Raw genomic sequence first — 14,689 nt, 5'->3', positions numbered from 1 at the left:
CCCAGTGTTTGTTTGAGTGGCAATTAGAGAAGAGTAGGGGTTCCTTGCTCAGCAAGTCTCTTTCCCTTTTCTCATTGAATTGTAATTTATGAGACCCAAAGGAGTCTTTCTTCCCGGAACCTCGGAGTGTCTCTAAACAGTATGCCCCAGTATAAACTCAGGGACCCAGGGACACGTTCATTCACTGCCAATGGTTAACTGCTAAAGTGAAACTGAAGGGCCGTGAGAACCGCCCTCACCTGAATTATGAATGACCATAAGAGCAGACGGCATGCCATTCAGATAAACGAGCAGGCTGCCGCCCGCACCGCGCAGGGACCCCCTGGATCTGTGTTACAGGAGGAAAGCAAGACACTTCCTTCAGTTCCCCATCTGTGATATTGACCGAATGCTCATGAACAAGCAGGCATTGTGTTCGTGTACTGTGAGCTTCTCAGCCACGACAGGAAGCCAGCTCTTTGGGTGATCTGGAGATGAGGAAGTATGAGGGTATGTTTTAAAGGCCTTGGTGTGCCCTAGAGCTAAATGTTTCCTAATGAACTTTTCCACAACTCCGCCTAAGCTCCATTTCATATCGGCTCTGCATTATCTCTACCTGGGAAAATAAGAAATAAAGAAACAGGCATGGTGATGTGCACACAGAGCTCAAAATTCTTGGACACTATACATGATACGTTTAGAAAATAGTTTAAGCTCATGTTCAAACAGGCATCCAGCAGGTTGAGATTCTATGGGCTATGACTTAGCCCAGGCTCTCAGGTCACAAGGACATAAAATAGGAGGGCAGAATGAGACACAGTGACACTTCATGATAGCCAGAAGAGTCTAAGTCATCAGGGCCAATAGGTACATGAAGGACACCATCAATTGCTGTTGTGAGGGAATTTCCAGCAAAGCCTGAGGATTAGGACACACACAGATGGAAGCCTTGGTGAGAAGTCTAACATTGAATCTCTTTAGGGCAATAATGCTGGCCACTTATCTGGTTTGGATTATGGCCACTTCCTGGCTGTTACCAGCGTTGATAATTCCTCCTTTCCCCACTCTCAGTGACATCTGCTGGAAAATCTTTCCTGTTACCCTTTCTGAAGATTTGCTCTTCTCTGTGTTCCTCCAGACTCCGGTCATTTCTTTACCTTTTCCGTTGACTATAGACCTAATTTTTCATTTATATAACATTTTACTCCTTGATATTGTGTTATGAATTTGTTTATTTTGGCTTCTTCCCTCTCTTTCCTTTTAGAATGCCCATTCTTTGGATGCTGTTGGTTTGCTTTCTCTAGCTCCTTGACACACTCACTCCCTGCATATAGAATAGTTGGTGCAAATGTGTTCAGTAAACACGTGTTAAAAGAATAATGGAGTCTCATTCTTAACAAAGAACATTCATTTTAAAGCTATTTAAGACCATTCTTTAATCTCGGGCCATTCTTCCAGCTCACACCTAGGAAATCATACTCCATTTCCTGCCAAAACCCTCACAAGAAACTCGGGTTTAGAAAGTTCAGGTTAGTTTTGGAGCTATAAATTCCAGTGGCTTCTTTATTAACCCTTTAAAGTCCCTTATCCATTCTTTGTCTTCACTGTTTCATTCTGATATTTGCTTACTGTCTTCCCTAAATTGATCTTGAATCAAAAAATATATTAATAAATAGTAAAAGAGGGAAATTTTACTTGTACTTTTTAGGATGATCTCTAATAACTTCAGACGGAGTCTTTCAAAAAGTAGTATTCTAAAATAAGTTACACTAATATTCTCTGCAGTGATATTTTCTTCTCTACAGTGTGTTCCCATTAATTAGAAGAAGAAAAAGAATAGAAAGACCCTTTGCTGTTTCTCCACATCTCACAATGATCTGTCAAAAACTTAGAGAAATAGAATTTACGAAAGAATTCTGAGCTGAGAATTGGTAATCACACTATCAGTCATGACTTCCCAGAATAATTCAGTGTCAAGGCCCCTAAGGAAAATGTTTGCTTTAGAGGAAACATTGCAGTTGTGTGGTGGTGTGTGCTTGCTTTCAGCACTTGAGATGCTGAGGCAGGAGAATAAGTAACTTGAGGTCAGCCTGGTCTTGATTGCTAGTTCCAAGCCAACACAAGAGAAATAGAAAGGATGCTGTCCTGGGAGAACCCTAGGACTACTAGATGAGATTTGGACTCTAAGCGGATTGAGAATATAGAGGATTCAATGTTTTAAGCAGAAAATGTCCTATGCGGATAATAAGCACACAGCTGCCAAACAAAGCAGCCACCATTAAGAATGAGGGCTACACAATGCTGCAGCCAGAAGTGACTCCAGCCCGATCACCCTGATACTAACGTGCTTTCATTAACAAGCAAGCTGGCCAGTCAGCGTCCTGTAGAACACAAAGTGGGATTTTCTACAGAAATTGTCAGCTAAGGGACACAGTTATTCTACCAAATACTATCTAGAACTGACTTTTAAATACAGAAGAGTCAGAAACATAGCTCATGTGTGGATGGTTATTGCTAAGGCTGGTAATCCAAGACTCACATAGTGGAGAGAACCAACTCTTTATGGTCCAACTTCTATACATGTTCTGTGGTGGGTATGTTGCAAATAAATAAGTTTAATAAAACAAAAATAAATAAATCATGGTTGTTTGAACGAGAAAGGCTCTTATAGGCTTATATATTTGAATGTTTGGTCCTCTGTTAGTGGAACTGGGAAGGAGGTGTGGCCTTCTTGGAGGAGTTAAGTCACTGGGGGCAGGCTTTGAGGTTTCAAACCAAAGCATTCTCGGAGCTCTCGCTCTCTCTGCCTCCTTTGGGGATCAGTTGTAGTCTCTCAGCTACTGCTCCAGCACCATGCTTTCTTGTCTGATGTCATACTCTCCACCATGATGCTCATGGACTCATCACTGAAGCTGTAAGTCCCAATAAGCTCTTTTCTCCTCTAAGTTAGTCATGGTGTCTTATTACAGCAATATAAAATAAGACAGGCATAAACAAATATAGAATAGATGAGTCGAAACCTGAGTCGTAGATACCATCTACCACAGTTGTCAAGCCTGGAGGCTTTTGAGCTAAATTTTACTTTCAAGGAATAAAAACAACTTACTGTTGCGGCAAGGAGAGTGCTCAGCATAAGCACTGAAGTTCTGAATTGCTACGTAGCATGTGCCAACAGGGTCCTTTGCTGGGTTAGGTTTCAGAGTTCTCCAGTGATACAAAGGGGCACAGGCCTGTGGACACCAAAGGCAAGAAACACAGTATTGGCACAGGTTTCTGAGATAATGGCTTGATTTGAATTGCTAACTAGTGTAACTAAAGTTAGAGGTAGTTGTATTAAGTTGTTAAGTGAACTAATTGGCCTTCGACTAGTTTTTAATATTAGCTCATTGAAAAATTATAAAAAAACTATATATAAACAAAGGGATGATCCTATTCTATAGCAGAATTTTTAATTAAATAAAAAATGTTGGTGCACGCCTTTAATCCCAGTACTTAGGAGGCAGAGGCAGGTGGATTTCTGTGAGTTCAAGGCCAGCCTGGTCTACAAAGTGAGTTCCAGGACAGCCAGGACTATTATACAAAGAAACCCTGTCTCAAAAAACCAATAAGGAAAAAAAAAAAGAAGAAAAAAAAATTATTTCCTAAAAGTCAAAACCTCACATTTCCTATTCATTCCAAAAAAAAAAAAAAAAAAAAAAAAAAAAAAAAGCCTTTGTAACAGCAAACAACATTCAAACATTGAATGAATTAACACTATGTCCTAAAATAACTCACTCCTTCCATTGTCTGGTCATTAATTTTTTTTTAAAAACAGCTTTCAAATCAACAGATTTATGCAGGTTTATAAATCTCTGTTTTGTGGACTGCCTTGGTTTATCCCTGAAGCTGATCTTATGACTTTTAAACAATGACTGTCATATAAGTGGGCTACCTCCTTATCATAGCATTTTACTAGTTCAGATGTCATGGTTTTTATTCATGAAAAAACTTCAGGTCAAGGAGCAGTGAGGATCGGCGAGCATTCGAAGAGCACATGCTAATGACAGACAACACATTTCTGAGGTATTGTGACCACTGTTCTGATAAACTCCAGTGACCACAGATAACCTTCTTGATGGAGATGAACTACCCAGTCATTCCATAAATATATGTTCAATTCTAAAATGGTAAAAACCCTGCAGGATATAAATAAACCATTCCATGATTATTTCCAGGTAAAATACAGAGCAGGACCTTGGAGAAGAATGCACACAATGTAAACATGCGCTCACACATTAAGGCCTTGCTCAGAATTTATTTAACTGCTAGCCACACTAAACATGGAGCTTTGCATGTAAAATCTCCCTAATAAATAAATGTGTGCTGAATGAAATTAAATCCATGCCCTCTAGATAGAAGCTGAAACACAGTTGTATAGCAGGTTATTGTGAATTAGTTCTTACATGTTGGGTTTTACGGTATGTAATTTGTTATATCAGATACTTATTTGATGACTTACATGTTCTAATTTTAGGACTCTGATGAAATCAAAAACATACTTGTTAAATTATGCCTTGTGATGGCATTTCAAGGACTATATGAGGGTGAAATGAACCATCTTCAAATTAGCTAGCTAAATATCAGGGATTTTACCAGCAAAAGTTAAGTTAAACAATGAGAAAAGTATGCTTCATTCATGACATGATCTGGTTTCTTCTTCTTTTAATTAATCTGTTTTATAAAATTTAGCACAAAAAAATGCAAATAAAATAAACATTACACACCAAAATTAACCAGAACCAATGTCTATACATCTCAATGAACAGCTAGAGTAGATATTCTGAAGCTGTGGAACTTCACCTTGGGTTTTATACTTTGACTACTAAATGTATTTTTAGGCATGTATCCACCACCAAAAATAATAAAAAAAAAATGTGGCAAAATTAAAACTAGAAAAACAAATAGATTTATATCCTCTGTCATGACCTCTGTCCAACAACTGCATTGAGTCCTTTTACAAAAAAACCCTCCAGATATATCAAAAAGTCATTCATTTCTCAATAATGTAGACACATAATTCTTAACAACAATAAGAGAATAAAATCAGAGTCGTAGCTAGCACTTGAGAGCTGAGAGATCCAACCTAAAAGTGGGGTTGTTTGCTTTTAAAATCATTAATGAATTCAGAAACATTGGTCAGCTGGTATTTTTAAAGAAAAACTTATCCCACAACAATAGAGGAATATTTAAACAACCATAGAGTCATTTTCTAGACTTATTTTCTCTGGCTAGCGTGGGAATCTGCATAGGACCAATTTTGAATAGCCTTTTAAATTGATCTTGAACAATAAGGTGTTTACCCCTTCAGGGTGTCACTTTTAATTTTCCATTTTTCCTAGTAATTTTTAAAGTGTTTGCAAATATCTGGAATTTTAGGGAAAAAAGATTTCATTTCTTATAGCTTTGAGCACATTTTGTAAAAATGGATTTTTTAATTTCAATCACTGGCCGTCTGGTATTATACACCGCTATTCTCTCAGCAGCGAGCGCGTCAACCAGCTCACCCCTCTAGGAAAGTGTGTAGATCAAACATTAAACCATGTGATGCAAAGGCAGGCAGCTCCCCGAGCCGTTCATACTCACCACGACTTTTCCTTTGTGAGCTCTCACTGTTGCTCCAAACCATTGGTTTGATTTAAACTCTATAGGTTCCTTGGTTCCATTAACTCTGATTTTCCTGTTGTCTAACAAGAAAAATGAATGGTGGCTAGTTTATTAAGTATGACAGCCAATTAAAATTACAGTAATCAATCGATACAATAAGACACCAGCAGAATGAATGCCACTTTTTCTTAAACTTGTCTAAAAAGTTGGAAAAGGAACAAATATTTTCAAGGGGCAAAATTATCCTGATATCAAAGTCAAACAAAGATTCTACAAGAAAAGAAGCACATGCCTTCATTTTATCTGTGCAGACAAATCACTGCCAGTGGTCAGCATTCTGTCGTGTTCGAAACTCTCGATAATTAGGGATGTCAGAAAGAACACAACAGAGGCTATATATCACAATTAATATAATACTTCATGGTGTAAAGTTAAAATCTTAAATCTAGGATCAGAGAGTTTATTTGTGTGTGTGTATGTGTGTGTGTGTGTGTGTGTGTGTGTGTGTGCGTGCGTTGCGTGCGTGCCTGCTTTTCTGCATGTGCACATGTGAACAGTGCCTCCCAGGGCTGAAGGAGGGCATCAGAACCCTGGAACTGGAGTTAGAGGCAGTTGTAAGCTTCCCCAAGTGGATGCTATAAACTAAACCTGGGTCCTCTGATCTTAACTGCTGAGTTATCACCCAAAGATCCCACCCTGTCCACATATATCCAAACAAAATATTAAAAATGTGTAGACTTATAAACAAGAAAAAGAAAGGAAAGACATCTAAATCAGAAAGGAAGAAAATAATTCTCTGTGCAGATAATATAGTCTTATATGTACAAAACACAAAATGCTCCAGAAAAAAATTAGAAATAAAGTTTTGAGCCAGGCAGTGGCAGCACAGACCTTTAATCCCAGTGTTCGGGAAGCAGAGGCTGACAGATCTCTGTGAGTTCAGGGCCAGCCTGGTCTACAAAGCAAATTCCAGGATAGCCAGGACAGTTACACAGAGAAACTCTGTTTGAAAAATCAAAAAGCTTTTTTTTTTTTTTGGTAAAATTGCTACAAAATTAGCAAATAGAAATCAGAAGCCTGGGGATATAGCTAAATGATAGAGTTGTTGTTCTGGATATGTAAAGCCCTAGGGGTTTATTACAGCAGCACATATACTTGTGTTCACGTGCATGCACACACACACACAAACACACATACACACTAGAAATCAGAATTGACTATAGAGTCACAAATTTATAGTCCAGTTCTGAGGAAGCTGAAGAAGGAGAATTTGCGGCAACCTATGCTACATAGAACTTTCAAAACCATCCTGGGCTGTGTAGGGAGACCCTTGACATCTACAAAAATATCAGTACCATTATTATATACTAAAGAAGAACTATCTGTGAATGAATTAAAGAAAACAATAAAACACAATAGTATCAAATTTTCTGTACTAAATTTGTATCAAAAGCAAAACATTAGTATGTCAAAACGATAAAATATTGATGAAAGAAGCTGATTGAGACAAAAATCAGTGGAAATGATAGCCCAGGTTCCTCTTGGGAAATTTTCTAACGTTAAAGTGACCATGGCACTCAACATGATTACACACTTGATGTAATCTCTATAAAAACTCTAGTAAGGTTCTTCACAGAAAGAAAAACTCATAATGAAAAGCAAAGATCCCACATAGCCAAAGCAGTCATAAACAAAATGAACAAACCTGGAGACTTCGTTGTATTTAGCTTTAAAAGACTGAATAACCATAGAAATCAAAACACCATCACCCTGGCATACCATGATGGAGCGGGCAGAGATAAACTCGCACATTTTCGGTTTATCTAGCTGACCTGCAACAAAGGTAGTAAGAACATACAACAGAATAGACAGCTACTAAATAAATGGTTGAAACAACTCGACAACTCACATGCAAAAGAAAGAAATTCAGCCCCTATCACACACAAACCCACATACAGACCCCACTCAAAAGGTATTCCAACTGTCAACTGTCAGAGGAGTGAAGAGAGTTCATGGCACGGGTCTCAGCAAAGATTTGTTTGGACATGACTCCCAACAACACAAGCAACAGAGGAAAAATAGACAATGAAATTGTGTCAAATTAAGTGAAGAGACCATCTATAGTGTTGAAGGAAATATTTGCAAACCGTACATCTGATAAGGGAATATCTCAACTGTAAAAATTCAAACAACTCAATAGCAAGACAACAATAACACCAATTAAAACTGAGTAAACAACCTGAACAAGCATTTCTCAAAAGAAGATTGTAAAAATGGCACACAAGTAAATGAAAATGTGTTCAATATACTAGTCATCGGCGAAATGGAAATTCATATCACAGTGAGATCATAGGGTCTCATATGATAGCAACTTGTGATATCAACTTACCATAGGGGGAAAAAGGGGAAAAGGGAAAAAGACTAGAGCAAATTCTGGTGCGAGAGTGAGAAAAGAAACCTTTACACCAGGTGGGTATGGATATGCACTGGTCTATCTGTCATGGAAAATAATATGCACATTCTTTTAAAAGTTGAAAATGGAATGACCACACAATCCAGAAGCCCTTTTTCAATGTCTATATCCCCCTCAAAGGAGTGTGTCGATGAGCTATCCTCACTCTATGCTCATGATAACGTAACTCACAGTAGCCAAGATACAGAGTTCTTGTTAGTGGGCACCAGTAGATGAATGAATAAGAAATGTGGTTCAAAAACACAGTAGATTATTTGACCTGATAAAAGAAGAATGTTTGTAACCCAGACCCAGAAAGACAAATATCATACGTACTCACTCATAAGTGGCTTTTAGACATAAAGCAAAGAAAAACCAGCCTACAATTCACAATCCCAGAGAACCTAGACAACAATGAAGACCCTAAGAGAGACATCCATGGATCTGATAGACATGGGAAATAGAAAAAGACAAAATATCCTGAGTAAATTGGGAGCATGGGGACCATAGGAGAGAGTAGAAGGAGAAGGGAAAGGACAGGAGAGGACGGGAGAAAAATATATAGCTCAATAAAAACAATAAAAAAGAAGAAAATCCTATTATTTGTAACAGTGGATTAATGGTCTGTAGTATATTTTGTCAGTCAGACACACACAGTGCATGAGCACAACTGTGGGTGGGATACAAAGGAAGCAAACTTACAGAAACACATGGTGTGGTGGTGTTTGTTAGAGGATGTGGAGGAGGCGTGATCAAAAGGGAACAAGATGCAGCTAGGAGGCAGACATTCTGAAGATTTATCAGACAGTATGGCGCCCAAAGTTTTTAATGATTTATTATATACTGGAGATTCTAAGAGAATAGATTTTGAATGTTATTATCAATGCTAAAATGTTAATGATGCTAGGTTACTGTTGTTTGAATGAGAAATGTCCCTCATAGGCTCATGTAATTGAACACTTGGTCCCAAAGGTGATGGCAATGCTTGGGGAGGTCGTTGTACAGCCTTGCTGGAGAAGTAAGGTCACGGGGGGAAGGCTTTGAGAATGATAGCTACAGCCTACTTCCAGTCCCCACCCCCACCCCCCGCTCCCTACGTGAAGATGAAACTCAGTCAACCTACTGCCCCTGCTCTCGTATGGACCCCATCATGATCGACTCTGCTCTACTGGAAGCATGAACCAAATCAAACTATCTTCCCAAAGTTGTTTATGGTTAGAGTGTTTTATAACAGCAACATACAAGTAACCAAAGCACTGATAGATACATTACGTAATTTATGTTTTCTATAGTATATATACATCTATCAAAGTATATACTATTACATACTATACACTAGATACTATATATATCTTAGTACTGTATATATACTATAGTGTGTATGTATGTATGTGTGTATATCTGTAGTGGTACCTGCCAATTTAAATATATTTGAAAACTAATTTTAATACACTGTGGGAATGTCTTTTTAAGGGTAAGTTACAGGATAGTTTTAGGACTGAGACTATGACTCAACTGTAGAGTGCCTGTTTAGCATGTGTCAGACCTAAGTTTGATCCCCAGCTCTGCAAAATGATAGCGTACATGAGAGTAGCTTTCATTATACACAAACACCATGAAAATACATATAAGACACCTCGCAACTTAAAGGATGCTTCCCCTTACATTTCACACTTCAGAGATAATTCTAGCTTCCTCACAGTGTGGGTTCTGAGCATCCTGAATGTACATCTAAGTTACTGCTGATAGGACACCAGATCATTGTCCTATGATCTTTGAAGAAAGCTGGCTAGTTTTCATAGTAACCGATGTAAAATTCTTCCTGTAGGGCTAGAATGAGTGCTCAGCCATTAAGAATACTTGCTACCCATCCAAAGCACAAGAAGCCAATTCCCAGCACCCACTTGGGCCACTCACAACCAACTACCCATAACTTCAGTTTCAGGGGATCCAGTAACCTCTTCCGGACACCCATTCACACAGGTGATGCACACCCAAGTAGAAACACACAGACATCGCATAAGAAAAATAAGACTTAAAAAAACACCTTCTCCCTGGCCAGAGGAGCACCAAATGTCTCAGCATGCATCAGAAACCATCATGAAAATACGCTCAGGACTTGGCTTTTAACTGAGTAGCACGTGTCCATAATACCACAGTTTTCCATTCCCTTTGCAGATCTCGGCCTGACAGACGCTAGATAAGAGAAACTCAGCCCAAGTGTAACACATTTCAGGTCCTAATCCAAAGCAGGGATCAGTCCTTTCCCCCTGAGTCCTAGTCAACTGACGTTCCCCTTGACTTCATCTGCCCCGCTCCACTATACTGTATAGCTAAGGAATTCCTAAGGACATTTGTCCTCAGCCATCTTATCTGCATGTGTTTCCTCTCATACAGATTTTTATTTTTCTTCCTTCCCTCTCAAATAAATACATTACAAAATGAAGTTTTAAGCTCTATTAGGTAAGGCCAAAGTAAACACCTAATTAAGACTTCAGCCGGGTTTACTTATGACTGCAGACATTTTTTAAAAGAATAATGTATTCAATCTGAATCTAAAACTTACATTGTGACATGTTAGTAGAAAATCATGAATTTCCTTTTTAAAAATCTTAGCTTTGATGTTCCTAGGGTTTTTTTTTTAAGACAAGTTCTGGAAATTTTCACCCAAATGCACACAACGGGCAAAGAACCACAGCATCATGCAGCTTAAAGCCTGAAATGGAATTCATAAACACTGCCGTTGATGACTAGGCAGATGGGGGACCAAAACCTCAAGGCCAAGGAATCTTGCCTCCACTAACTAAGTGGTCTTGGCTGGTTGGTTCAACCTTTGGGAGTTCTCAGTCCTTCTGTTTGCAGGTGACCAAAAGTCACCAAGTTCATAATCAGGAGTTGGCATGAAAGATATTTATAAATTGACAGTCACATTAAGCAGAATCTTCTAGCAATCTGACCAAATCCTTAAAAAGTAACTAATTAGAAACTCAGAAAGTCAACCTACAACTAAGAATTAGAAAGAAACTCACAGACACACAAGCATAATGGGTTATTACTAGTGATTTGTGGGGCTCAGGAGTAAAATAGGTGACACCTCACAAGATTGTCAATGTGGCTTTGATTAAGCATGGGGAGAAAGTACTGGAACGGCTCTGAAATTTCTAACCTAGTAAAAAGTTTGGGAAAGGAGACTGGCGACTCAAACACTCACAGTTAAAAGAGATCCCCAACGGACTTAAGAGACTCGGGCTTCTGTAAGGAAGGAAGAAAATTACGAGGAACATAATTCCGGTTCCAAGTCTGGCTTTGTGTTGTGGGACTGAATTATGTGACTCTGTCTGGGTGTCTTTCAAGTATTTTTTTTTGTTTGTTTTGCTTTGCTATTAAACATCGAGCTGAATGATAACTTTATTAAGAGAGAAAACTGTGGTTATTTGGAGAAACAAATTTTTCTAGTTGAAGAATACCAACGAATGAGTTTCGTTGATTCCATTTCCAGCTTAAGCACTGTAATAGAGAAGATTCTTACTGCATCACTCTCAATTTTCCCTCATCTGTTCTCATGGGGGGATGTTATTCTTTCATTGATCCTGAACGTCCACAAGCCATCTTTTAAAAATTCTGTTTGGGTCCACAAACTGACAGCAAGGCCCCTTTACAGAAGGCAACACCCACACAACTCATAGAACATGGAGAGGTTGAACCTGAGCCTACATAGAACCTTCACCCCCATGTTCTGGTGTCTATGACATGGAAAGGTCCCCTGTAGGCTACCAAAAGAGAAAAGTAAACACCAACCCAAACACAAAACCTTTGGTTTACAATCTGCCCTTGCAAAACATACTAGGGCAATGGCAGCACAAACCTTGTGGGAGTAACCAACCGAGGTCTGCTTTGACTTAAGCCCACTCCATGAGATGGAACCTGCACCTGATACTGCTTGGGTGACCAAAAACCAGAGTCTACCTAGCCTAGAGACCTGGGGTAAATCTAAATATTATTGACCTTTTTTCAGAAAAGTAGCAATAATAATGACTCCTTATGATATTCTGCTACTCATTGCTCAGTGCCTTATTCAGCCATCACCAGAGATGCTTCCTGCTGCAGCAGATTCAGAGACCCACAGCCAAACATTATGAAGAGAGAGAGACCTTGGAACACAGTGCTCTAAATGAGATGTCTCCATCAAATCTCTCCCCCCAGAGCTCAGAGTATCCCATGGAAGAGAAGGAAAAGGATTTGGGGAGACAGAGGATGGAGGATACCAGGAGAAGAAAAACCTCTAAATCTACTGAACAGAGTTCATATGAACTCACAGAAAATGAAGCAACAATCACAATATCTACATGGCTCTGCACCAGTCCTCTGTGTGTGTTTGTGTGTGTAAGTATGTATGTATGTATGTATGTATGTATATATATGTATGTATGTGTATATATGTATGTATATATATGTATATATAACAACTTTCAGTTTAGCATGTTTATGGGACTTCTGAATCTATAAATGAGTGAGTCTCTGATTCTTGTGACTTCTCTTGAGTCTCTTTTATTTTTCTGTTGGCTTTTCTTATGCAGCTTCAATATGATGGCTTCAATTTTATCTTATCATGTTTCATTTTGTTATAAAACCATTGTTTGGGGCTGGTGATGTTGCTCAGTGAAAAAGGTACCAGTCACAGAAGTGTGAGTTCTTTCACCCAAGTCCTGGAATCAACATAAAGATGGGACGAAAGAGCTTGTTGCACAAGAGTTGTCCTCTTCTACTCGTGTGCCCACAAACACACACATCATATACATACACAATAAGAACACAATTTAAAGTAGTTAAACAAATAAAAATAAAAATTCTGTTTCACAAGGGAGAAACAAACTTGATCAACAAGTAACCGAATGAACTGAGCAGATAATCTCTTAGAAGACAAAATAAAGATGGTCAAAGATTATTTGAAAACAAATTCTACATTTTTAACCACAAGAAAAAGGCAAATGAAAACTGCAATGAGATTTCAGGTCGCATTAACCAGATGACTGTCGTCAGGAAAACAGATGACAAGTGCTGGCAAGAATGCAGGAGAAATGAAACTCACATACACTCTTGGTTGTAGTGTAACATGGCGGGGCTCCTAGGGACACCAGAGGCCACGTGATCCAGTGACACCACTCCTGGTGTTTACCAGGATTCTAAGTCTGCATTTCACAGGGATGCTTGTACAGTTGTGTTTATAACTGTATTATCCACAAGAGCCAGGATAAGGGAAGTCTAGATGCCCATCCACAGGTGAGTGGATAAACAAAATGTGGCACAGCCACACAATGAGATTTTATTCACTTGGAGTGTGAAATTATGTGCTTTGTAGGAAAACAGGTGGAATTGGAGACTATCACACTAAATGGAAAAAAGAGAGGCAAAGAAAGGTGAATATCTTTTTTCTTATTCGAGGAATCCAGACTTAAGAATATCAATACATATGAAAGTAGAAGTAGGGATTGCAAAAAGGGAGAAAGGTCTGACCAGAGTGGAGACAAGGACAGTCATGAGGGGAAGAAAGGTAAAATATAACATATTGTTTCATCATGAAATATCAAGGTAAATACACATGCATGCAGTTATGACATGAAAACAGAAGGAGTATTTGGGGAAGAGAAGGGGATCAGTGAGAATATTGAGGAGGGGGGATGATGATGGTTGGACAGTTTTGAGTAAGGTACAATATTATAAGCATGGAAATGATGTAATGACATCAACAAATTTATTCACTGAAAATTTTAAAGGTTATATATAGGAATATATACATATATATAGAAATACACATATGCATTCAATAATAATTGATGGAAAGGGGCCATGAATTTCAAGGAGAGTGGGGAGGGTACAAGAGAGGATTAGAGGGAGGAAAGGGAATGGAGAAATGTTTTGATTAAATGACAGTTTCAAGAATTATAATTTTTCTCACTTTAGTTTGAGCCTGGTGAAACAGGCATCTAGTCCTCCTGCTTGATAGACCAAGGAAGGAGGCTCAAAAGTTTGAAGAGTTCCTGGACTACAGAATGGGGTAAAGCCTAGCCTGGGCAACTTAGTGAGACTTTCTCTAAATAAAAAGTTAAAGAGAAAGTTGAGAACAGAATTCATTGCTAGACCCTTTGCCTACCTCATGTAAGGCTCAACCTCCATTACAACAGAAACACACATTCCAACCATTGTAATTCCACAACATTTCTAGTAAATAACACATTCTTGGTTGGTGCTGAAAGTGATCTCTCCTAATTTCTCATCTTCGTCTTTGGAACGAGATTCTTTCATGCTAATTGGCATGACCCAGGGTGCCACATATCCATCTACCACACACTATCTACCTACCAACCATACTATCATACCATATCTATCGACCACATACTGGTGCTCAATGAGCCTCCCATACATGGAAGATGGCTTTGATATAATTGACCTGACCTTACTAAAAAGTAGCCCCAGGCAATAGCTCTCACTGTTCATCGCCATTTCTACCCGTCTAGTCTCCTTTTATGGCACGAACCAAACCCTGGAAAACACATTTCTAGGACTTTCTTATGAGGAGGATTCAGGATGAACAAGAAGAGGGAAACAGGGAGCCTG

The 14,689-nt window shown here is 38.8% G+C and overlaps 1 protein-coding gene across 4 annotated transcripts in view; it reads right to left on the bottom strand.

Moving 5' to 3' along the window:
• Itga8 (integrin subunit alpha 8) overlaps positions 1-14,689 on the bottom strand; it is a 179,736-nt gene that overhangs the window by 143,437 nt on the left and 21,610 nt on the right. For all 4 annotated transcript variants that reach the window (XR_009058197.1, XM_057787446.1, XM_057787447.1 and 1 more), the window contains exons 3-4: positions 5,602-5,702; positions 3,086-3,209 (exon numbers count right to left, since the gene is read on the bottom strand). Coding sequence is in view for 3 of the 4 variants with exons in the window: in XM_057787446.1 (XP_057643429.1) it covers positions 3,086-3,209; positions 5,602-5,702 (225 nt within the window). In the remaining variant the exon portion in view is untranslated. The remainder of the gene's footprint in view (positions 1-3,085; positions 3,210-5,601; positions 5,703-14,689) is intronic.

This window comes from Chionomys nivalis, chromosome 13, assembly GCF_950005125.1.
Source record: "Chionomys nivalis chromosome 13, mChiNiv1.1, whole genome shotgun sequence".
Taxonomy (NCBI): Eukaryota; Metazoa; Chordata; class Mammalia; order Rodentia; family Cricetidae; genus Chionomys; species Chionomys nivalis.
The sequence above is the reverse complement of the archived record's forward strand: the minus strand, read 5'-3'. Positions and strand labels throughout refer to the sequence as shown.